The sequence below is a fragment of the Babylonia areolata genome, chromosome 10, assembly GCF_041734735.1.
Source record: "Babylonia areolata isolate BAREFJ2019XMU chromosome 10, ASM4173473v1, whole genome shotgun sequence".
NCBI lineage: Eukaryota > Metazoa > Mollusca > Gastropoda > Neogastropoda > Buccinidae > Babylonia > Babylonia areolata.
The window spans coordinates 3,681,752-3,708,615 of NC_134885.1; the positions used below are offsets into that span (position 1 = coordinate 3,681,752).

The 26,864-nt window shown below is 45.6% G+C and overlaps 1 protein-coding gene across 1 annotated transcript in view; it reads right to left on the bottom strand.

Moving 5' to 3' along the window:
* The window catches only part of LOC143286726 (twitchin-like), a 346,369-nt gene that overhangs the window by 80,228 nt on the left and 239,277 nt on the right, over positions 1-26,864 (bottom strand). The window contains 16 exon segments of the mRNA XM_076594434.1: positions 59-209; positions 2,015-2,129; positions 3,638-3,825; positions 4,424-4,547; positions 4,904-5,061; positions 5,745-6,044; positions 6,430-6,624; positions 9,010-9,114; positions 10,076-10,267; positions 13,433-13,540; positions 14,433-14,568; positions 16,979-17,127; positions 17,832-17,961; positions 22,920-23,092; positions 24,718-24,911; positions 26,224-26,329. Of these exon segments, the coding sequence (XP_076450549.1) occupies positions 59-209; positions 2,015-2,129; positions 3,638-3,825; positions 4,424-4,547; positions 4,904-5,061; positions 5,745-6,044; positions 6,430-6,624; positions 9,010-9,114; positions 10,076-10,267; positions 13,433-13,540; positions 14,433-14,568; positions 16,979-17,127; positions 17,832-17,961; positions 22,920-23,092; positions 24,718-24,911; positions 26,224-26,329 (2,524 nt within the window).

Sequence of the window (26,864 nt, forward strand, 5' to 3'; positions counted from 1 at the left end):
AAACTGGTTTTTGTCCATGGAACTGCTAATCACCAGCGACATACAACTCTTCACTCACTTTGTCCAGCGTTTGTCTCCCTTCTCCTTCTTCTCCAGCACGTAGCCATAGATGGGGCTTCCGCCGTCGTTCTTGGGCGGGTTCCACTCCAGGGTGATGCTGTCCTCTGTGGTGCCCGTGCACTTGGGCTGACCCGGGGCCCGGGGAGCGTCTGTTTACAGTCATCAGACCCACGTCAACATCACTGCCCTCTGACCCGGGGAGCGTCTGTTTACAGTCATCAGACCCACGTCAACATCACTACCCTCTGACCCGGGGAACATCTGTTTACAGTCATCAGACCCACGTCAACATCACTACCCTCTGACCCGGGGAACATCTGTTTACAGTCATCAGACCCACGTCAACATCACTGCCCTCTGACCCAGGGAGCGTCTGTTTACAGTCATCAGACCCACGTCAACATCACTGCCCTCTGACCCCTGAAGCGTCTGTTTACAGTCATCAGACCCACGTCAACATCACTGCCCTCTGACCCGGGGAGTTTCTGTTTACAGTCATCAGACCCACGTCAACATCACTGCCCTCTGACCCCTGAAGCGTCTGTTTACAGTCATCAGACCCACGTCAACATCATTGCCCTCTGACACAGGGAGTGTCTGTTTACAGTCATCAGACCCACGTCAACATCATTGCCCTCTGACACAGGGAGTGTCTGTTTACAGTCATCAGACCCACATCAACATCACTACCCTCTGATCCGGGGAGCGTCTGTTTACAGTTATCAGACGCACGTCAACATCACTGCCCTCTGACCCGGGGAGGGTCTGTTTACAGTCATCAGACCCATGTCAACATCACTGCCCTCTGACCTGGGGAGTGTCTGTTTACAGTCATCAGACCCATGTCAACATCACTGCCCTCTGACCTGGGGAGTGTCTGTTTACAGTCATGAGACCCACGTCAACATCACTGCCCTCTGACCCTTGAAGCGTCTGTTTACAGTCATGAGACCCACGTCAACATCACTACCCTTTGACCCTTGAAGCGTCTGTTTACAGTCATGAGACCCACGTCAACATCACTGCCCTCTGACCCTTGAAGCGTCTGTTTACAGTCATGAGACCCACGTCAACATCACTGCCCTCTGACCCGGGGAGTTTCTGTTTACAGTCATCAGACCCATGTCAACATCACTGACCTCTGACTCGGGGAGTTTCTGTTTACAGTCATCAGACCCACTTCAACATCACTACCCTTTGACCCGGGGAACATCTGTTTACAGTCATCAGACCCACGTCAACATCACTGCCCTCTGACCTGGGGAGTGTCTGTTTACAGTCATCAGACCCACGTCAACATCACTGCCCTCTGACCCGGGGAGGGTCTGTTTACAGTCATCAGACCCACGTCAACATCACTGCCCTCTGACCTGGGGAGCGTCTGTTTACAGTCATCAGACCCACGTCAACATCACTACCCTCTGACCCGGGGAGCGTCTGTTTACAGTCATCAGACCCACGTCAACATCACTGCCCTTATCAGTCACAGCCCAGTGGTAAGCACTTTGGACTTTCTATCTGAGGGTCCTGGGCTAGAATTGCATGGCCGTGCCTGGTGGGATGAAAGTAGAGACGTTTCCCACACCCCATATGCAGACCTACTAGTGTCTGAACTGCTTTTGTGTATATGCAGATGTAGAATGTCAGAATCGTGTAATCTGTACCAGTGTTTGGTGGTTTATGGAAACACAAACACACCAAACATACATGCCCTCAAAATGCGAGTATGGCTGCCTTGACAGCCAGGTATAATCTGTCATGCATGTAAAACCCCACCTGTACAGGTGAGTGAACGTAGGAGTTGTAGCCCACAAATGCAGAAAGAAAAAAGAAACTGCCATCATCTACATACACGACAAACCGACCAACATGCATGTGCACACAGACGTATCAAGCAGATGTGTACATGTCTGTACACCAGGGTTCTCCTTCATGCACAAAACGTGAAACTCACCAAAAGGCAGTTTAGCCAGGATGGAATCTTCCGTCTCCAGAGGGTCGCTGATGCCCTGACCGTTCTCAGCCATCACACGGAACTCATACTTGGCGCCGGGCTCCAGGTTACGCACCTGTCACACCACGTCACTTCACTGCAGGTGGGGGGCAATAAGGTGGGAGTGCTTTTTTAAATAAAATAATTTCTTTAAATTTTTTATTTTAATTTCACTCAGCTCGAAACACAAACACATGATGACCTCCACTGCTTGATATCATGTTTGTTAACGTGAAATCTTAAGTTATGGGGAAATACAAGCACAAGTCAAAACTAATGCAAAGACATCTTTTCAAAGTGGCTGATTCTGTCTGGTAGAATACAGTTCAAGTTCTACAGACTTTGCCATTGTAGCTGAAAACCAACATGTAAGTGAGAAAAATAAACCATCTTTTTTCGACGAGATTGTACAAAGGCCTATGCTCTAAACATAACATTTCATAGTATAACCCTGGCCCAGATACATATACCTGCAGTATTTGTAAAGAAATTTCAGCTACACTCTCAAAAACATTCATGGATAAAACATGCAGTCCTCATCCTCCCATAAAGGACAGGGGCAGTCTGTACTGAGGGCAGCATTACACAGCTTGTCAGGGTTGAGAGTAAGTACAAAATAACATCTTCCGATGGGTTCAAACCCATAGTGCCCCAGTCCATCACTTGTTCTACCCACTGCACCACAGTGCACTTGACTGGTTTATTTTCTCTTTCAGGGGACTTTTTTAAGAGGCTGTGAATGTCAACCATAGCCTGATCTTACCCCACTATCTGATCTATCTTCTACCTATATCTACCCCGTAGTTTCAAAGACTGTGGTGGCACCACACAATTGGCAACAAGCCTCCCCCATCCCTCATAGTGTCTGCCTTTCTGACTGTCTCACTCAGGGTTAGACCTGTCCCCTCTCAGATGTTGTCCTCCCATCTCCGCCTGCCTCTTCTAATACAGAAAAAACAAGAGAGGCAAGGCCTTCAAGACTCACTTGTGATACACTTAAAAAAAAAAATCCAAGCTTTTTATGTATTGAGTATAATTTCAAAATGTAATGTTTAAGATGAGAAAGATCAGTTTAAAGTAAATTAAGTCCCCTAGCATTAATTACAGAGTAATTTCCCCTTTTTTTTTTTTTACTGTCTGCACCAAAACGTTTGCAAAAAATAAATAAAACTTCCATGCTTAGCAAAAGAAGTTCCTGTTTGAACAAAAAATGATAATAATAACTGTCTTGTTGTTGGGTCGAATATCAGATCAAAGTGCCAAGTTTAGAGAATACAAAAAAATATAAATATAACAGTAAATACAGTTTGCATATAATTAGGCTTCATTTTTTTATTTTTTTTGTGCCCATCCCAGAGGTGCAATATTGTTTTAAACAAGATGACTGGAAAGAACTGAATTTTTCCTATTTTTATACCTAATTTGGTGTCAACTGACAAAGTATTTGCAGAGAAAATGTCAATGTTAAAGTTTACCACGGACACACAGGCACACACACACACAGACAACCGAACACCGGGTTAAAACACAGACTCATTTGTTTACACAAGTGAGTCAAAAAACCAAATGAAATTGGTCACCTACCTGGCATTTGGGGCTGTGGCAGAAACTGGACACTTTGGTCCAGCGGCTGGCACCAGCCTTTCGCTTTTCCACTATGTAGTTGGCGATGGGTTCCCCTCCGTTGTCTTTGGGTGGCTGCCATGACAACGTCAAAGACTCCCCGTCAATCTCCTGGGCTTCCAGAGGACCCTTTGGTGGCATGGGTTTGTCTGAAAGACACAGACAGAGGGGGTCCACTTGGAGCGTGAATGTCAGCAAACCGACTCTTGATCACACACACACACACACACACACATGGAGAAGCATCTGTTATCACTTAACGTGGAAGGACTTTAAGAACACAATCTTATGCAGAATGGAGTCTCCTGTCGGACCGACGGATGAGTAGGTGTCTTGTGCACATAAAAGCATGTAAACACAACACACACACGCAACTGCATTCCAACACATTTCATGTAAAGTTTTGCTGAGCATTTAGTCTGAATTCAATGCCAATGACAATCAATGGACATAATATTTTTGGTGTTCCACCTGTTTCTAGCCAAAGTCAGTGTGTGCATTTGTACGTTACTTGTAAATAAGTGCATCAGAATGCACCCAAGCAGGTATATATGTGTGTGTGTGTGTGTGTGTGTGTGTGTGCGTGAATGCTTGTGTGGTCAAAATCAATAGTGCACTAAAACACATGCATCAAATTACATCTTTTCCCACAAGCTTCTGAATTCGTACTAAGCTTTAAAGAACAGTTAATTCTGATGACACCCTTGATATGACCGACCCACAGACAGAAGAAGAAAGTGCACTGACCCAGAACGTTGACGCTGACAGTGCCCGTCTCCACGCCTGAGGGGTTTTTCAGGGTGATGGTGTATTTCCCAGTGTCATCACGCCTGGCTTTGGCCACTGCCAGGATCACTGTGTCGTCTGTCAACTGCAACAACCCATGTCACACCAAATATCAATTTGTGCTGCTTTCAGCCCAGTTGCCTGCTAATAACTGGACAGTTCACAAAACCAGTCTAGAGAAACCAAACTGTTAAAAGATCAATTAAAATAATGTTTAAAAGACCAGTTGAGCAATGTCTTCTTTAGTGCAGCACATGGTAGTCTTAGGAACTTTCTGCAGGTTGACATTTATTGTAGGTGGACATTTGCTGTTGGTAGACATTTGCTGTAGGCAGATATTTCCTGTACAAATGCTGCAGGTAGACATTTACTGAACACATCCAAATGCCACATTACTGAAGGACAGACAGACAGACAGACAGACAGGACACAGCCCTGTACCTTGGAGGACACACGAGGTGACTCCTCCAGGTCAGTCCCATTGTTGTCCCACTTGGCGGACGGCAGGGGGACGCCGGTGTAGGGGATGACGATCTGGAATTCCTGACCTGTCTTCACCGTCACGTCTTTCACCCGGCCCATGTCCAGCTTGGGTTTGGCTATCAATGACAGGAACGATGACAGATACAGGTCTGTGCCAATGACAGGAATGATGACAGATACAGGTCTGTGCCAATGACAGGAATGATGACAGATACAGGCCTGTGTCAATGACAGGAATGATGACAGATACAGGTCTGTGCCAATGACAGGAACGATGACAGATACAGGTCTGTGCCAATGACAGGAATGATGACAGATACAGGCCTGTGTTAAAGGCTGTCAATGACAGGAACGATGACAGATACAGGCCTGTGTTAAAGGCTGTCAATGACAGGAATGATGACAGATACAGGCCTGTGTTAAAGGCTGTCAATGACAGGAATGATGACAGATACAGGTCTGTGTTAAAGGCTGTCAATGACAGGAACGATGACAGATACAGACCTGTGTCAATGACAGGAACGATGACAGATACAGACCTGTGTCAATGACAGGAACGGTGACAGATACAGGCCTGTGTTAAAGGCTGTAAATGACAGGAACAAAGAAAAATACAGGTGTGTGTTAAAGGCTGTTAACGTCAGAAATGATGAAAGATACAGGTCTGTGTTAAAAGCTGTAAAAGACAGGAATAATGAAAGAGTGATGAAAAATACAGGCACGTGCTAAAGGCTTCAAATAAAAAAAAAAACAACAACAACAAAATACACAGGCCACCGATGTCGAAAGACCCACTGACCGGGCTGATCAGCGGCGGTGATGGTCTTGGTGGGTTTGCTGGGGTCGCCGGACCCTGCGGCATTGTCGGCCCGGACCCGGAACTGGTACTCCTCCCCCTCCAGCAGTCCCTGCACCGTGGCAGAGGTGGCCGTGGGCGGGATGTGGGCACATTCGATCCAGTCCTCCCCCTTCTTCTTCTTCTCCACCACGTACCCCGTCAGCTTGGCACCCCCGTCGCTGGTGGGTCGGGTCCACGACAGGTCCACCGAGTTCTTGGTGATCTTGTCCACGCTGGGTGCGTTGGGGGCTCCTGCCGCGACTGACAAAGGGCAAGGGGGGGGGGGGGGGGGGGGGATAATGTTAATGGCCCAACACATTCACATGGTCCCTGAATTATAGTTACATTCACTGTTGTATTCCAGCACATTCACTTTGTATCCAAAATTTCAAACACAACACATTAACTTGGTTTCCTGAAGTACACAACTACACACAACACATTCACTCTCGCACACTGCCTTTCTCAACAAACCACCCAGCCAGCTACACGACGACCACTAACAGATCTAATCAAGCACAGTGTGTGGTGGTGTTGTCTTGGACATACTTGGTTTCCCAAATTACACAACTACACACAACACGTTCACTCTCACACACTGCCTTTCTGAACAAACCACCAAACCAGCTACACGACAATCACTCACAGATCTGATCACGGACAGTGTGTGGCGGGGTTGTCTTGGACGGCTTGCCGGGTCCTCCATCGTTGACGGCCGAGACTCGGAACTCCACGACGCTGCCCTCTTTGAGGTTGAGCACAGTGAAGGTGGTGTCTGGCACCGGGTACACGCACGCCTTCGTCCAGTCCTTGTTGCGCTCCCTCTTCTCCACCAGGTACCCTGGGTACACACAGCATGGGTAAGACTGCATTCTGTTTGTCCCCACAGCCAGGTGGAACACACTCCGTGTATGATAGTCAGTCGTGTCCGACTATGACTGTCAGAACAGCAGAGGGAACTGTTGGCCCGACTATCTGGGCTAGAATTTGATTATAGTGGACACATACCACACAAGGAGAGAAAAAGGGGTTGGGAGAGAAAGGGGTGTGGAGAGAAAGGGGTGGGAAGAGAAAGGGGTGGGAAGAGAAAGGGGTGGAAGAGAAAGGGATGGGGAGAGAAAGGGGTGGAAGAGAAAGGAGTGGGAAGAGAAAGGGATGGGGAGAGAAAGGGGTGGAAGAGAAAGGGGTGGGAAGAGAAAGGGATGGGGAGAGAAAGGGATGGAGAGAGAAAGGGGTGGGAAGAGAAAGGGGTGTGAAGAGAAAGGGGTGGAGAGAGAAAGGGGTGGGAAGAGAAAGGAGTGGAAGAGAAAGGGGTGGAAGAGAAAGGGGTGGGAAGAGAAAGGGATGGGGAGAGAAAGGGATGGAGAGAGAAAGGGGTGTGAAGAGAAAGGGGTGTGAAGAGAAAGGGGTGGAGAGAGAAAGGGGTGGAAGAGAAAGGGGTGGAAGAGAAAGGGGTGGGAAGAGAAACGGATGGGGAGAGAAAGGGATGGAGAGAGAAAGGGGTGTGAAGAGAAAGGGGTGGGAAGAGAAAGGGGTGGAGAGAGAAAGGGGTGGGAAGAGAAAGGAGTGGAAGAGAAAGGGGTGGAGAGAGAAAGGAGTGGAAGAGAAAGGGGTGGAGAGAGAAAGGAGTGGAAGAGAAAGGGGTGGAAGAGAAAGGGGTGGAAGAGAAAGGGGTGGGAAGAGAAAGGGATGGCAAGAGAAAGGGGTGGAGAAAGAAAGGGGGGTGGGAAGAGAAAGGGGTGGAGAGAGAAAGGGGTGGAAGAGAAAGGGTTGGGAAGAGAAAGGGATGGAGAGAGAAAGGGGTGGAGAGAGACAGGGGTGGGAAGAGAAAGGGGTGGGAAGAGAAAGGGGTGGAGAGAGACAGGGGTGGAAGAGAAAGGGGTGGGAAGAGAAAGGGATGGCAAGAGAAAGGGGTGGAGAAAGAAAGGGGTGGAAGAGAAAGGGGTGGGAAGAGAAAGGGATGGAGAGAGAAAGGGGTGGAAGAGAAAGGAGTGTGAAGAGAAAGGGGTGGAGAGAGAAAGGGGTGGAGAAAGAAAGGGGTGGAAGAGAAAGGGATGGAGAGAGAAAGGGGGGTGGGAAGAGAAAGGGGTGGAGAGAGAAAGGGGTGGAGAGAGAAAGGGGTGGAGAGAGACAGGGGTGGGAAGAGAAAGGGGTGGGAAGAGAAAGGGGTGGGAAGAGAAAGGGATGGAGAGAGAAAGGGGTGGGAAGAGAAAGGGGTGGAGAGAGAAAGGGGTGGGAAGAGAAAGGGATAGAGAGAGAAAGGAGTGGAAGAGAAAGGGGTGGAGAGAGAAAGGGGTGGAAGAGAAAGGGGTGGGAAGAGAAAGGAGTGGAAGAGAAAGGGGTGGGAAGAGAAAGGGATGGAGAGAGAAAGGGGTGGAGAAAGGGGGGGGAAGAGAAAGGGGTGGGAAGAGAAAGGGGTGGGAAGAGAAAGGGGTGGAGAGAGAAAGGGGTGGGAAGAGAAAGGGGTGGAAGAGAAAGGGGTGGGGAGAGAAAGGGGTGGGAAGAGAAAGGGGTGGGAAGAGAAAGGGGTGTGGAGAGAAAGGGGTGGGAAGAGAAAGGGGTGGAAGAGAAAGGGGTGGGAAGAGAAAGGGGTGGAGAGAGAAAGGGGTGGGAAGAGAAAGGGGTGGGAAGAGAAAGGAGTGGAAGAGAAAGGGGTGGGAAGAGAAAGGGGTGGGAAGAGAAAGGGGTGGGGAGAGAAAGGGGTGGAAGAGAAAGGGGTGGGGAGAGAAAGGGGTGGAAGAGAAAGGGATGGAGAGAGAAAGGGGTGGAAGAGAAAGGGGTGTGGAGAGAAAGGAGTGGAAGAGAAAGGGGTGGAGAGAGAAAGGGGTGGAAGAGAAAGGGGTGGAGAGAGAAAGGGGTGGAAGAGAAAGGGGTGGGAAGAGAAAGGGGTGGGAAGAGAAAGGGGTGGAAGAGAAAGGGGTGGTTAGAGAAAGGAGTGTGAAGAGAAAGGGGTGGAGAAAGAAAGGGGTGGAGAGAGACAGGGGTGGAAGAGAAAGGGATGGGGAGAGAAAGGGATGGAGAGAGAAAGGAGTGGAAGAGAAAGGGGTGGAAGAGAAAGGGGTGGGAAGAGAAAGAGGGTGAGAAAGGGGGTGGGAAGAGAAAGGGGTGGGAGAGAAAGGGATGGAGAGAGAAAGGGGTGTGGAGAGAAAGGGGTGGGAAGAGAAAGGGGTGTGGAGAGAAAGGGGTGGTTAGAGACGAAAGAGATGCACCCAGCCTACACACATACCTTTGATTTTGTTGCCTCCATCGCTGAGGGGCTCTTTCCAGGTGAGCGTGGCAGAGTACTTGTCGTACTTGGGGATTTCCAGATCTCTTGGGGCGTCAGGGGTGTCTGACAGAACACAGCATGCGCACACATAACGCATGAATTTCTCTCTCCTCTCAATTTTTTTTTAATTCATTTTTTTTCCCATTTTAATAGAATTGATCAGACTTATAAGGTGAGACAGAATAAAGACAAAAGAAAAATGGAACAGAGAATGCGAACGCAAATAGGAAATGTTCCACTCGGTTTTAGGCCAATCGTACACCAATTACACATGAAAAAAAAGGTCACAGAGAGACAGACAGACGGAGAGATAGGAGAGAGAGAGTGACAGAGAAAGGGACAGGGAGAGATGACATGAAATGATATCTTTAGTGCCTTGAGAGAGAGAGAGAGAGAGAGAGAGAGAGAGAGAGAGAGATTCAGTGAGAGACAGCTAGACAGAGACAGAGAGAGTGAATGTGTATCCTTGTGTGTGTGTGTGTGTGTGTGTGTGTAGTTGTCCTTGTGCACATCTGCTAGCTTCCAAATGCCTGCAGGTGCCTGTTCCTGTGAAACCTATCACAGATCAGAACTCACCATGTTTTTACTGAAAACTGACAATGACGAAACAGTTATGGTCATATCTAAGCATCTGATGACCGATTCACACACACACACACACACACAAAACACACTCACACACACCACACATACACCACACACACGCACCCACCACACCCACACACAACACACTCACATACACACACACACACTCACACACACACAACACACTCACACACACAACACTCACTCACAGACACACACACACAACATACAACACACCCACACACACACACACACTCACACACACACTCACACACACGCACAGAGCAACACACTCACACACACAACACTCACACACACACTCAAACACACGCACAGAGCAACACACTCACACACACACACAACACACTCACACACACAGAACAACATACTCACACACACACACACACACAGAACAACACACTCACACACACACACTCACCAAACGGATTCTTGGCAGTGACCCTGGTGCCCTCTAGAGGCTCGCCGACGCCGTACATGTTTTCGGCCTTGACCCTGAACCTGTAGCTCTTGCCCTCCTTGAGGCCCTTGACCATGTGGGAGGTGTCGGAGATCATGCCTGGAACCTTCTCCCATGTGTTGGACCCCTCCTCCTGCTTCTCCAGAATGTAGCCTGTCACACACACACACACACACACGCATACACACATACACACACATACGCATGCACACACACACACACACACACGCCCGCACGCGCGCGCGCGCGCACACACACACAGATATTCAAAGAGATATTCAAAGATTCAAGGACATTTTAATCCTGTAACCCCCTTTTGGGGCATGGAGGACGTAAAAGCAATGTGTAACTAAAGAAAATCGTAGAAACGCTCAACAATGCAACACACACACACACAGACACTCACACACACATACACACACAGATTCAGATATTTCAAACCTATAACCCCTTCTGGGGCACGGAGGATGTAAAAGCAATGTGTAACGAAAGAAAATCTTTGAAACGCTCAACAATGCAACACACACACACACAGACACTCACACACACACACACACACACACACACACACAGATTCAGATATTTCAAACCTATAACCCCTTCTGGGGCACGGAGGATGTAAAAGCAATGTGTAACGAAAGAAAATCTTTGAAACGCTCAACAATGCAACACACACACACACACACGCAGAGGGAAACACACTGTTCACATGACCTTGTGCAAAATGATTATAGTCTACACATGATGTAAACCAATCCTCCCTTTAGTCTAAGATTTGTGCAACACGCGTGGTTCAGAAATGGTGAAAACAAACCCCCCCTACCTCCATGACTTTGGTGCAGCCCCTCTTTTTCTCCATGACTTTTGTAACATGCTTGGTTCAGACTTGGTGTAAATGACGTCCCCCTTATGTCCATTACTTTAACTCACTCGCTGCCATTGTCCGCATATGCGGACATCGTCGGAGAAAGCGTTGGATGCCAATGTCCGCATATGCGGACTTGGATTTTAAAAAGTCATGCTGTCGGAGTGACGCGTTGGATGCGAAAATCAAAAGCAGATGTGATATCTTACGTCACCTCTGGTCAGCTTTTCATTCACACACGCTGCGTGTGTGTCGCGATAAGCTCAACCGCAGTTGATAACAAAGCATGCCCCCTGTCAGCTTTGTAAGTTGTTTGACAAGATGGCGTTACGGCGAAGTATTCGACACGGTCGGAGAGGTGAATTGTTACTCAGCGTCGAAGATGCTTTGGAAATGATCCAAACTGAAGGCTCTGATGTCAAAGGAGATCATGCTGATTCTTCGGACAGTGAATTTGAACCAGATCCCAATGAACTAGAAATAGATTCGGCCGCTGAAGAGAGTGTTTACAATGGAGAGGAAAGTGAGGAACATGTGCCAGCAGATGAGACAGACACAGACGACGAAACCACTGAGGAAACGGACGATTTTGCAAGTGTTTTCACCAGTGATTGGACTGACAATTTTTCCTTTTTCCCTCTTGCACATCCCTTCACTGGCACACCAGGTTTCTCAGCTGACTGGCCAGTCAACACCCAGCCGGTTGAGTTTTTTTCTTTGTTCTTTGATTTTCATTATGTAGAGACAATATTTTTTTTTTGTATGTGTGAATTTCAACTTTCTTCACCACCTGTTCATACTTCATTGCATGCACTAGGTCTTCAGTTCCTCAAATAGTGTTAGAATGTGATGTGAAACATGTTGGTGTACCTTTCTGATGGGTGCAAAAATGCTAAAAAATACACAAAATATGGATGCCGCGATCAACATCAAGATGGTGAGTAAATACTTTGATTTTTTGCACACATATGGAACAACATTCCTTGCATACATATACTAAATATCAATTGTCTGGGTGTTTATTTGTTTTTTTTACAATTTTTTCCCCATCCTATACAAACCCTGGGTTTTCAGGGATTGGCAAGGGCAAAAACTCTTGGCATGGAGTGAGTTAATGCAATACAATTGGTTCAGACTTGGTGTAAATGACATTCCCCTTATGTCCATTACTTTAATGCAATACAATTGGTTCAGACTTGGTGTAAATGACGTCCCATTATGTCCATTACTTTAATGCAATACAATTGGTTCAGACTTGGTGTAAATGACGTCCCTCTTATGTCCATTACTTTAATGCAATACAATTGGTTCAGACTTGGTGTAAATGACGTCCCCCTTATGTCCATTACTTTAATGCAATACAATTGGTTCAGACTTGGTGTAAATGACATTCCCCTTATGTCCATTACTTTAATGCAATACAATTGGTTCAGACTTGGTGTAAATGACGTCCCATTATGTCCATTACTTTAATGCAATACAATTGGTTCAGACTTGGTGTAAATGATGTCCCCCTTATGTCCATTACTTTAATGCAATACAATTGGTTCAGACTTGGTGTAAATGACGTCCCCCTTATGTCCATTACTTTAATGCAATACAATTGGTTCAGACTTGGTGTAAATGACGTCCCCCTTATGTCCATTACTTTAATGCAATACAATTGGTTCAGACTTGGTGTAAATGACTCCCCTTTTGTCCATTACTTTAATGTTTCAGACTTGGTGCAAATGGATCCCACTTTTGTCCATTACTTTAATGTTTCAGTCTTGATGTAAATGAATTCCACTTTTGTCCACAACTTGTGCAACATGACTGGTTCAGACATAGTTGTAAACAAATCCCACCAAGTCAATGACTTGTGCAACACGACTGCATCACTGCATTACTTGCTTGCATTAAACAGCATCAACTTGTTTTATTGCTTGTCTGCATAACACAGCATTATCTTGTTACATTACTTGCCTGCAAAACACATTATCTTGTTATATTACTTGTCTGCTTTGCACAGCATTATCTTGTTTCATTACTTGTCTGCATTACACAGCATTATCTTGTTATATTACTTGCCTGCATTACATAGCATTATCTTGTCTTATTAGTTGCCTGCATTGCACTTAATTAATTTGTTTCATTACTTGACTTGCCTGCATTGCAAGCATTAGCTTGTTTATTACTTGTCTGCATTACACTTAATTAACTTGTTATATTACTTGCCTGCATTGCACTTAATTAACTTGTTTTATTACTTGTCTGCATTGCACATCATTAACTTGTTTTATTACTTGTCTGCATAGCACAGCATTAACTTCAGAGAGTGTAAATCAATCTTTACACTCTACATTGCACAACAAATTAAACAAAGAGCAAACATTAACGCCAACAGACAGGGAGCATCAAACACAGCTCCACCACCACCACCCAAGGACACTGACAGCAGGTACAGTGCCTACCAGAGACTTCGGCTCCTCCGTTGTCCTTGGGAGGCTTCCAGCTCAGCTTCATCTGATCGGCCATGATGTCAGATGCCTCCAGGGGGCCGTCGGGGGGACCAGGCCGGTCTGTGAACAACACAACGCACACTGCATGGTACACGTTTCCAACGGCAACGGTTCTATTAGTCTACAACGCACACTGCATGGTACACGTTTCCAACGGCAACGGTTCTATTAGTCTGCAACGCACACTGCATGGTACACATTTCCAATGGCAACGGTTCTATTATTCTACAACGCAGACTGCATGGTACACATGTTTCCAATGGCAACGGCTTTATCATTCTACAACACACACTGAATGGTGCATGTTTCCATTGGTAACGGTTTTAACACACACTGAATGGTACATGTTTCCAATGGCAACGGTATTATTAATCGACAACACACACTGCATGGTACATGTTTCCACTGGTAACGGTTAGTATCATTCTACAACACGCACTGAATGGTACATGTTTCCAACGGCAATGTTCTTATTATTCGACAACACACACTGCAAGGTACATATTTTCAGTGGCAACAGCTTTATTATTCTACAACACACACTGAATGGTACACATGTTTCCACTGGTCATAGTTTTATTCTACAACAAAGAGTGCAATATACACACATTTCCAATGGCAACAGTTTTATCATTCTACAACACACAGTGTATAGCACACACCTTTGCAATAGTAATGGTTTCATTTTCTCATTCCTTCATGACCTCTTCTCATTTAAAGAAATACGTTTCGAAATGCTGATGGTGTCCTAATATTTTTCATTATCCCTTTGCAGCACACGCACATGCAGAGGATGTACGTGTGCATGTGTGAGCATGTGCATGCATGTGAATATATGAAATCAAGCCATCTCTTTTAACAGAAGAAAGTAATGTTCATTCGTCCTGACAGCTCTTATAAGCCACAACTTTGCCTCAAGCATGCAGGGAGAATGAGAGCGGTAAGGACTGACCCAGAACAACCACTTTGACATCAGCGGAGTCCTGCCCATGGGCGTTGGCCACCTTGATGGTGTAGGTGCCCGTGTCACCGCGCTCCGCTCGCGCCACCTTCAGCCGCGCCTCCTTTTCGTCATTCTGCGTCTGGGCCTGAACACGGGACACACTGCCGTCAGTGTCAGTCATCGGACGTGTGGACATTCAGACATCATACTGCCGTCACTGTCAGTCATGGGATGTGTGGACATTCAGTCATCATACTGCTGTCAGTGTCATGGGACATTCAGTCATCATACTGCTGTCAGTGTCAGTGTCATGGGACATGTGGACATTCAGACATCATACTGCTGTCAGTGTCAGTCACAGGACGTGTGGACATTCAGTCATCATACTGCTGTCAGTGTCAGTCATGGGACGTGTGGACATTCAGACATCATACTGCTATCAGTGTCATGGGACGTGTGGACATTCAGACATCATACTGCTGTGAGTGTCATGGGACATGTGGACATTCAGACATCATACTGCTGTCAGTGTCAGTCATGGGACATGTGGACATTCAGACATCATACTGCTGTCAGTGTCAGTCATGGGACGTGTGGACATTCAGACATCATACTGCTGTCAGTGTCAGTCACGGGACGTGTGGACATTCAGACATCATACTGCTGTCAGTGTCAGTCACGGGACGTGTGGACATTCAGTCATCATACTGCTGTCAGTGTCAGTCACGGGACGTGTGGACATTCAGTCATCATACTGCTGTCAGTGTCAGTCATGGGACGTGTGGACATTCAGTCATCATACTGCTGTCAGTGTCAGTGTCATGGGATGTGTGGACATTCAGTCATCATACTGCTGTCAGTGTCATGGGACGTGTGGACATTCAGACATCATACTGCTGTCAGTGTCAGTCATGGGACGTGTGGACATTCAGTCATCATACTGCCGTCAGTGTCAGTGTCATGGGATGTGTGGACATTCAGTCATCATACTGCTGTCAGTGTCATGGGACATGTGGACATTCAGTCATCATACTGCCATCAGTGTCAGTGTCATGGGACATGTGGACATTCAGTCATCATACTGCTGTCAGTGTCATGGGACATGTGGACATTCAGTCATCATACTGCTGTCAGTGTCAGTCATGGAACATGTGGACATTCAGACATCATACTGCTGTCAGTGTCAGTCATGGGACATGTGGACATTCAGACATCATACTGCTGTCAGTGTCAGTCACGGGACATGTGGACATTCAGACATCATACTGCTGTCAGTGTCAGTCACGGGACATGTGGACATTCAGACATCATACTGCTGTCAGTGTCAGTCATGGGACGTGTGGACATTCAGACATCATACTGCTGTCAGTGTCAGTCATGTGCTCTTGTGTGGTATAATACACCATTATAATTGTATGTACTGTTTCATGTGAGGCGCTCAGAGCCTATCCACAGGGAGTTTGTGCCATATAAGTACAATACATTAACATTACTATTATCATTTTCATCATTATTATATTATCATCATTGTTATTATCATTATTATCATTATCACTACCATTAATGCAGCTGCAGCCCTCACCCTGTAGTTTGCGCCATATAAGTACAAGATATAACCATCATCATCATTATCATCATCATCATCATCATTATTAATACAGCTGCAGCCCTCATCCTCTAGTTTGCGCCATATAAGTACAATATATCATTATCATTATTATCATTATCATAATCACTATTATCAACACAGCTGCCGCCCTCAACCTGTAGTTTGTACCATACAAGTACAAGATAACATTATCGTTATCATCATCATTATCAACACAGCTGCCGCCCTCACCCTGTAGTTTGCTCCATACAAGTACAAGATATCATTATCACTATCATCATCATCATCAACATCAACACAGCTGTAGCCCTCACCCTGTAGTTTGCTCCATACAAGTACAAGATATCATTATCACTATCATCATCATCATCAACATCAACACAGCTGTAGCCCTCACCCTGTAGTTTGCGCCATATAAGTACAAGATATCATTATCTCTATCATCATCATCATCATCAACACAGCTGTAGCCCTCACCCTGTAGTTTGCGCCATATAAGTACAAGATATCATTATCACAATCATCATCATCATCATCAACACAGCTGCAGCCCTCACCCTGTAGTTTGCGCCATATAAGTACAAGATATCATTATCTCTATCATCATCATCATCGTCAACACAGCTGTAGCCCTCACCCTGTAGTTTGCGCCATATAAGTACAAGATATAATTATCTCTATCATTATTATCATCAACACAGCTGTAGCCCTCACCCTGTAGTTTGCACCATACAAGTACAAGATATCATTATCACAATCATCATCATCATCGTCAACACAGCTGCAGCCCTCACCCTGTAGTTTGTGTCACATAAGTATCAATATATTAACATTATCATCATCATTATCAACACAGCTGTAGCTCTCACCCTGTAGTTTGCACCATACAAGTACAAGATATCATTATCACCATCATCATCATCATCAACACAGCTGCAGCCCTCACCCTGTTTCCAACAGGCACCCCGTCCTTGGACCACTCCACAGTGGGGTCGGGCGTGCCGGACACCCCCAGCTGGATGTTGAGGGGTTCCCCGGCACGAACCCGGATCTCCTTCGCTCCAAACAGGTTGTCCAGGCTCACCTTGGGTGTCTCTGTGCACACATCGGCAGGCACTCATGCACTTCCAAACATAATACTCACCACCCTCCAGCTCCCCGCACCTCCCCCCCCCCACCCCCCGACGAAAAAATCAACAACTCACACACACAAAGACAGACACACCTACACAAATATTTCTTCCATGCCCCCTCAGGTATCTCCCCCCAGCACACACAAACACACTCAAAGGCAAAGACAGACCCACTCACAATTATCTCCCCCTCACATCCCCCCCCTCCCCCTCGACCCTCAACAAACACAGAGATATAGACATGCAGACACACTCACACACACACACCAATACCACCCACACTGATATCACCCTCCCATGCACACCAGTATCACCCATCCACCCACCCACCCACTCACACACAGATTCACATACACACATACATCCACACACACATCAGGCACACAGATTCACACACATATCCATCCACACACACACACACACACACACAGACACGCAGACTGACACACACATGCACACACCCATGCACAAACACCCACACCATCCACCTACACATGTGCTCACACACACCCCCATCCACACACACACAGACACACAGATTCACACACACACACACACACCCATCCGACACACAGATTCACACACACACAAACACCCCCATCCACACACACACAGACACACAGATCCACACATACATCAAAACACCCCACCCACAGCCCCCCTCACCTTTCATGGGCCTGGCAGGGATGGGTTTGGTGGGGATGGAGGGGTCTGAGGGCCCCGCCTCGTTGTTGGCGATGGCACGGTACTCATAGTCGTTCCCCTCCTTCACCTTCTCGTCCCTGTACTCACACTCCTGCGCAGAGAGAGACAGGGGGCAGAACGGTCAAGACTCTCCTCTGCCAATGCAGTGTCTGTCAGGGTCTGGGTTTTGAATTCTGGTCTAGCACTTTGGTAATCCGGGCCCCGGATCCACACAAACATGCGAGGCATGGACACTGACGGCCGAAACTGAAAGGAAGATCCAGGCCTTCGAGAATAAATGCCTGAGGAAGCTCCTTCAAATTCCCTGGATCGAGCACAGGACCAATGAACATGTAAGGAGCAGAACTGAGAACCTTGCTGGACCTCAGGAACCTCTCCTTTCAATTGTGAAGAGACGAAAGCTGATATGGTTTGGATACAACACTCGACACACCAGCTTGTCCAAAACAATCATGCAAGGCACCATCGAGGGTGGGAGAAGAAGAGGAAGACAGCGGAAGAACTGGCATGAGAACATCAAACAATGGACCGGACTCCGCACACGTGAGCTGCTGCCAGCGGCTGCCGACAGAGACAGATGGAGAAGGGAGGTTGCGTCTGCGGTCCTCAGGCTTCCCCCAACGACTACTTTGTAGCTATGGGCCTGAGGAACTAGCACTTTCTCCCAGGTGTGACTGGAAAATCAAACTGAGCGGCAAGTCATGTGGATGTGTCCACGTGCAGCACACACAGCACACTGTTAAAGAACCCATGGCAACATCAATGTTGTCATCTGGCAAAAATCTTCTGTACAAGAAATCTGCTCTGATAGGTACACACACACACACACAGACACATATCAAGCCTTGAGTTCATGCATATATATATATATATATATATATATGCATGAACTCCAGGCTTGACTAATGTGTTTGATTATACTCCTGTCAGGCATCTGCCTAGCGGATGTGGTGTGGGGAATAATTATGAATTGTCCCTGCATAGTTACACCTCCTTGAGAAACTGAAACTTAAACTGGAATTGTTCACTTCAAACCATGTAATCACAAGATGCATATCTTATTGATACCCAAAGTCTTTGTACACAACCAACTGTGGAATCAACAAAGTTCAGCCAATACTGCAAATGTGCATAGATCTTAAGCAAGTGTATGAAGCTCACAAGTATGTTTCTACAGTAATTGTATGTTTTTTTTGTTTTGTTTTTTTAATAACTATGCAATAAAACAAATTTGTTCAGAAGCAGGCAACATCTGTATGCATTGTACAGGACTAAGCTTTGTAACATCATATGGAGCTGATGTATTAATGGACACTGTTTTTGTGTGTGTGTGTGTGTTTTTCCCCCCAGATATTTTGAGTGACAGGGCTTATGTTATCCAGTTACAGGATCTTTTGTGCAAAAGTTGATCTTGCAAGTATAATACACAAGAAGCAGGTCTGTTCTTTTTTTTCCAGACTGTATTGTGTTGTGGATTTTTTTCTTTCTCAAGGCCTGACTAAGCGCGTTGAGTTATGCTGCTGGTCAGGCATCTGCTTGGCAGATGCGGTGAAGCATTTATTGATTTGTCCGAATGCAGTGACACCTCCTTGAGCTACTGATACTGATACTGTTGTGTTGTGTTGTGTTGTGTTGTGTGTACTGTACCGTATTACTTTTTGACACAGCAGATTTCTCTGTGAGGAATTTGGACTGCACTCCAGTGCCCTTGTGGCACAGGCCCACACCCCCTCCCACATCCTGCAGTCCTGCCCCACCTTCGACGCTCTGAGTCGCCAGGCATGGCCCAGCCCAGTGCAGCTCCAGGAGAAACTGTGGGGACCGGCGGGATCCCTGCGACGGACCGCGGACTTCGCTGTCCTGACCGGATTGAAAATGCAGCGTGGCCAGGTAACGCGGAATAAGAAGAAGGACTGCACTCCTCTTGGAGAGTGGGTCACAACAGTGCAGCACCATTTTTTTTTTTTACTGTCTGCAAGTGCAGCACTTGTTCCACAATGGAGTGGATTATTTTACAGAATTTTTCCAGGGGTGACTTTTTCCTTGCTGTGGATTATTTTACAGAATTTTTCCAGGGGTGACTTTTTCCTTGCTGTGGATTATTTTACAGAATTTTGTCACGGGCAACCTTTTCCTTGCTGTGGATTATTTTACAGAATTTTGCCAGGGGTAACCTTTTCCTTGCTGTGGATTATTTTACAGAATTTTGTCACAGGTAACCTTTTCCTTGCTGTGGATTATTTTACAGAATTTTGTCACGGGCAACCTTTTCATTGCTGTGGATTATTTTACAGAATTTTGTCACGGGCAACCTTTTCATTGCTGTGGATTATTTTACAGAATTTTGTCACAGGTAACCTTTTCATTGCTGTGGATTATTTTACAGAATTTTGTCACAGGTAACCTTTTCCTTGCTGTGGATTATTTTACAGAATTTTGTCACGGGCAACCTTTTCATTGCTGTGGATTATTTTACAGAATTTTGTCACAGGTAACCTTTTCCTTGCTGTGGATTATTTTACAGAATTTTGTCACGGGCAACCTTTTCATTGCTGTGGATTATTTTACAGAATTTTGTCACAGGCAACCTTTTCATTGCTGTGGATTATTTTACAGAATTTTGTCACGGGCAACCTTTTCATTGCTGTGGATTATTTTACAGAATTTTGTCACGGGCAACCTTTTCCTTGCTGTGGATTATTTTACAGAATTTTGTCACGGGCAACCTTTTCATTGCTGTGGATTATTTTACAGAATTTTGTCACGGGCAACCTTTTCATTGCTGTGGATTATTTTACAGAATTTTGCCAGGGGTAACCTTTTCATTGCTGTGGATTATTTTACAGAATTTTGCCAGGGGCAACCTTTTCATTGCTGTGGATTATTTTACAGAATTTTGTCACGGGTAACCTTTTCATTGCTGTGGATTATTTTACAGAATTTTGTCACAGGTAACCTTTTCATTGCTGTGGATTATTTTACAGAATTTTGTCACGGGCAACCTTTTCATTGCTGTGGATTATTTTACAGAATTTTGTCACAGGCAACCTTTTCCTTGCTGTGGATTATTTTACAGAATTTTGTCACGGGCAACCTTTTCATTGCTGTGGATTATTTTACAGAATTTTGTCACGGGCAACCTTTTCCTTGCTGTGGATTATTTTACAGAATTTTGTCACGGGCAACCTTTTCATTGCTGTGGATTATTTTACAGAATTTTGTCACGGGCAACCTTTTCATTGCTGTGGATTATTTTACAGAATTTTGCCAGGGGTAACCTTTTCCTTGCTGTGGATTATTTTACAGAATTTTGCCAGGGGCAACCTTTTCATTGCTGTGGATTATTTTACAGAATTTTGTTACAGGTAACCTTTTCCTTGCTGTGGATTATTTTACAGAATTTTGTCACGGGCAACCTTTTCATTGCTGTGGATTATTTTACAGAATTTTGCCATGGGCAACCTTTTCATTGCTGTGGATTATTTTACAGAATTTTGCCAGGGGTAACCATTTCATTGCTGTGGATTATTTTACAGAATTTTGCCAGGGGTAACCATTTCATTGCTGTGGATTATTTTACAGAATTTTGTCACGGGCAACCTTTTCATTGCTGTGGATTATTTTACAGAATTTTGTCACAGGTAACCTTTTCCTTGCTGTGGATTATTTTACAGAATTTTGTCACGGGTAACCTTTTCATTGCTGTGGATTATTTTACAGAATTTTGTCACAGGTAACCTTTTCATTGCTGTGGATTATTTTACAGAATTTTGTCATGGGCAACCTTTTCCTTGCTGTGGATTATTTTACAGAATTTTGTCATGCGCAACCTTTTCCTTGCTGTGGATTATTTTACAGAATTTTGCCAGGGGTAATCTTTTCATTGCTGTGGATTATTTTACAGAATTTTGCCAGGGATAACCTTTTCCTTGCTGTGGATTATTTTACAGAATTTTGCCAGGGGTAACCTTTTCATTGCTGTGGATTATTTTACAGAATTTTGCCAGGGGTAACCTTTTCCTTGCTGTGGATTATTTTACAGAATTTTGTCACAGGTAACCTTTTCCTTGCTGTGGATTATTTTACAGAATTTTGCCAGGGGTAACCTTTTCATTGCTGTGGATTATTTTACAGAATTTTGCCAGGGGTAACCTTTTCATTGCTGTGGATTATTTTACAGAATTTTGCCAGGGGCAACCTTTTCCTTGCTGTGGATTATTTTACAGAGTTTTGCCAGGGGTAACCTTTTCTTTGCTGTGGGTTCAATTTATGTGCTATGAGAGCACACTGCAACAAGGAACCTCAGTTTTCCGTCTCATCCAAAAAACTAGCACCCAGACCACCACTCAAGGTCTAGTGGAGGAGTGAGCGAAAACCGCTGTCTGAACATGGGACACAGACCTACTCCTTCTTCCTGGCTGTGTTCATAACCACAAGGCCTCCACTCCAGGTTTTGCAGACAATCAGGATCCATGGTGATGATGATATGGATACTTCTATAGCGCCTAGCCCTTGGTCTAGAACCAAGCTCTAAGTGCTTTACAAACACCAAGTCATTTGCACAACAGGCTGCCTACCTGGGTAGAGCCGACTGACAGCTGCTACTGGGTGCCAATCATTTGTTTCATGTGTCATTCCATCAGTTATGTGTATGACCATTTTGTTTATTTACTCTGGCATGTAGGCAGCCATACTCTGTTTTCAGGGGTGTACATGCTGGGTATGTTCTTGTTTCCATAGCCCACCAAACACTGACATGGATTACATGATCTTTAATGTGCATGTCTTATCTTCTGCATGCGTATACACACTAAGGGGGTTCAGGCACTAGCAGGTCTGCACACATGGTGACTTGAGAGATCGGACAAAATCTGTACCCTTTACCCACCAGGCGATGTTACTGAGATTCAAACCCAGGACCCTCAGGTTGAAAGTCCAATGTTTTAACCACTTGGCTATTGCACTCGTCAATTCAGCCCATGTCAGTGAAGTGCAGAAGAATAAAGAAGGGAGAAAACCAGCACCAAAGAGTTCAAAGGGGGGGGTTACCAGGAGAGGAGCTTTGTTGATCTTGACCCAGCGGTTAGTCTTGGGGTCCCTGCGCTCAATGTCGTAGCCGGTGACAGGGGAGCCACCGTCGTTGCTGGGCGGTTCCCACTTCAGGGCGATGAAGGTTCGGTCCCGGTCCACCACCTCGGGCTGACTGGGGGGGTGTGGTTCATCTGTCAGCAACAGTCAGCATCTGTACAGCACTGTGCATGCTGCCTCTGTGTGTGTGTGTGTGTGTGTCTGTGTGTGTGTCTGTGTGTGTGTATGTGTCAATGTGTGTGTGTGTGTGTGTGTGTGTGTGCGTCTGTGTGTGTGTGTGTGTGCGTGCGTGCATGTGTGCGTGCGTGGGTGCGTGTGTTGTGCAGTAATAACAATAGTAATAGTGGATACCATTGCACTCTGTTCAGAGAACTGCTGTGGGTGCTATACAAAACATGTGATACTAATAATCACAGTAATGGTATTGGATACTTATTCAGCACTCTATCCTAAAAACTGCTCTGGGTGCTTTACAAACATGTGATACTAGAAATGACAGTTATAATAATGGACACTTATTCAGCACTCTGTTCAGAAAACTGCTCTGGGCATTTCACACAATATGTGATACAGTAATAATACTGGATACTTACTTGGCACTCTATCCAAAAAACTGCTTTACAAAACACACGACAATGTACATACCACATATCATCAATGTCATATATACGCACACCAAACTATATCGAGCAAACTATGCACACATATGTTCTGTGTCGTGAGCATGGTGTATAATCCTGGTGGGGGGGATGGTGACGACAGGCATGACGATGATGGCAACGACGATCGATGATGAAGATAATCAGGCCAATTCTAGCACTGACTGTCCTTTTAAGTCAATGAAGCATTTCTGAACAGATCCATAAGACAGATAACACGCATATGAATAATGACAAATAAAAAAAGGTAATTCTATATAGATTTAAAATATCAAAAAAAGAAAGAAAAAAAAAAGAAACATCGGTAGAGCAATAGATCAACAGACGAATAGATAGGCAGAGAGATGAATAAATTAACTAACAAGCAAGAAATGAAGACACCCAGATCATTTCAACACAAGTGAAATAGCCCCATGCCTCCAAACAGCTCTGAACAGACTCAATAAAAGAAATGCTGTCAACAGGCCCAGTCCCCAACACCAACATTATCATACACTCACTGCCTTCCTCTCCCTCAAGATCTGATCACCTTCGTGGGTTATGAAAAACGTTAGACACTGCTCCCTTTTTTTTATTTATTTATTTATTTTTTTATAGCAATGTTGTGCAACGTACATTGATCTGTCTGCTCACTCTGCCACCTCCTTGAAACTGAAAAACCGAAACCTGCTCCCACACACTCAAGCAGAGAGGTAGCGACCAAAGGGATTCTTGGCAGTGATGGGGGATTTCTTTTCTATAGCATGTGTGGTGTAGTGTATATGGATCTGTTCACATGCTCTGACACCTTGAAACTGAAAACCGAAACCTGCTCCAAAACACAAGCAGAGAGGAACTGACCGAAGGGATTCTTGGCATTGACGGGGGATTTATTTTTACAGCAGGTGTGGTGTAGTGTATATGGATCTGTCTGCACGCTCTGACATCTTGAAACTGAAACCCGCTCCCCCCCACACACAATTAGAGAGGTACTGACCGAAGGGGTCCTTGGCGGTGATGGGGGATTTATTTTCATAGCAGGTGTGGTGTAGCATATATGGATCTGTCCGCACACTCCTCGAAACCAAAACCTGCTCCCCCACAAGCAGAGAGGTACTGACCGAAGGGATTCTTGGCAGTGATGGGGGAGTCGGTCTCCAGGGCGTCGCTCTCCCCGGACCTGTTCTCGGCAACCACGCGGAACTTGTACTGGTGCCCCTCCTGCAGCTTGTTGACCGTGCACTTGTTGCCCTGCACCTCCGCCACCTTCTCCCAGCGACCCTTGTCCAGGTCGTACTTCTCCACGCGGTAACCCCTGCAGAGGTCAACACGTGGCAGGTCACACAGGGAGTGCGTATCACATGGGTTTCTCTCTCCGATCACTTAAAAAATTAAAATCTTAATAGAATTGCTAAAAAATATATAGTGAGAGAGGATGAAGACAAAAAAAAAAAAAAAAGGAGTGAAAATAAGGTGGGGTGGGGGGGGGGGGAACCCCAGAGTGGAACAGAGAGAATGCAAATGTAAATGTAAACTGTTTTATTCAGATTTAAGCCAAGTATACAACAATCACACAAGCCTGCTGGCCTGTGGAAAGCTGTACTGTACTGAATTGTATCATAGTTGTGTCCAACTACGACCATCAGAATGGCAGAGGAGGCGGCTGCTGTTCTGACTATTTGGGCAAGAATTTGATTATAGTGGAGAGTGTCTTGCCCAGCTTACATCCCCACTCTCTCAGCCAAGAGGGTTTCAGAACAGTCAGCGATGGGAAAGCTGGAAGTGTCTGAAGGGCATGGCTCATGGGGTGAAGAGCAAATGTTTCCAGTCAGTGGAGCAATCAGTGTTAGGGAAGCTGAAGGGAAGGCCTGACGTGTGCTAGTAATGATCAGTTCCTGGCGTGTCAGTGATTTAACCCATTCGTCCCTGGGGAGCTTACTGCCTTGGCAGGCTTCCTTGCCATACTGATGGGGGGAAATGTTTTTCCTCCTATTTACATGTGGACATATCTGGCATACTGATGGGGGGAAATGTTTTTCCTCCTATTTTCATGTGGACATATCTGGCATACTGATGGGGGGAAATGTTTTCCCTCCTATTTACATGTGGACATATATGGCATACTGATGGGGGGAAATGTTTTTCCTCCTATTTACATGTGGACATATCTGGCATACTGATGGGGGGAAATGTTTTCCCTCCTATTTACATGTGGACATATCTGGCATACTGATGGGAGGAAATGTTTTTCCTCCTATTTACATGTGGACATATCTGGAATATTGTAAAAGTTAGTTCCCTTTCTTTGCAGCTTACACACATGTAGGACTGTGAAAACTGTTTTGATGGGCCAAATTTTGACGCCAGAGCAACACTAGGGCGCAGGGCTCAGTGAGTTAAAGCGATGGTTCGTTCCACAGACAGCGTACATGTACTGCCACTCATACCCTTCACTGGACACACATGAACACACACACACACACACACAAACACATGTATGTAACACACACACACGTAAACACACACACACACACACACATATGAACACGCAAACACACACACACACACGAACACACATGCACACACACACAGTCAAAAGTGAACATCAGAAGAGAGGTGACACTAACGAGACATCCCCCCCTCCATCATCAATGGGGGGATTCCAGGTGAGCGTCGCGCTGTCCTTGGTGATGTTGCTCACTTCCAGGGGACCGTTGGGCCGGGATGGGGGGCCTGCCATCAACATCAAACATCAATTAATTCACTCCGGACGAAGGGCCCCGATCGAGGCCTTTGACAGTTTTGAATTTTTGGAGTGGCACCTAATTTCCAATATGAGCTAAGAACATCTTGACTGACTTTTCCACTGCAACCAATAAATGCAGTGTGTGTTGCTGCGCTCACGAGCAGTAGTTATTTCTGCAGTGACTGGTTCACATGAACAGTGCATGTCAACAATGGCGTCTGACCCAGTTTTATCTCAGTCGCAAGGCAGACAACAGAATAAGACAAAGGGGCCCTATCAAGGCTATATAATGATCTGAATTTAATCTGTTTCAAACTCTTTGTGCTCTCCTGGATTCGTTTACATGTCATCAGTGTGTGCAAATTTCTAACAAAAAATATGGATACTTTCATAATCTCTGTATGATAGCCTAAGAAGGGAGGAAGCTTTATACTTTGTCCTGAACTAACTTGTTATGTTTCTGAAGAGTTTTTAAGATTTCAGTTAACAAATTATAACATTTGTTTTTTGGAAACTTTATTT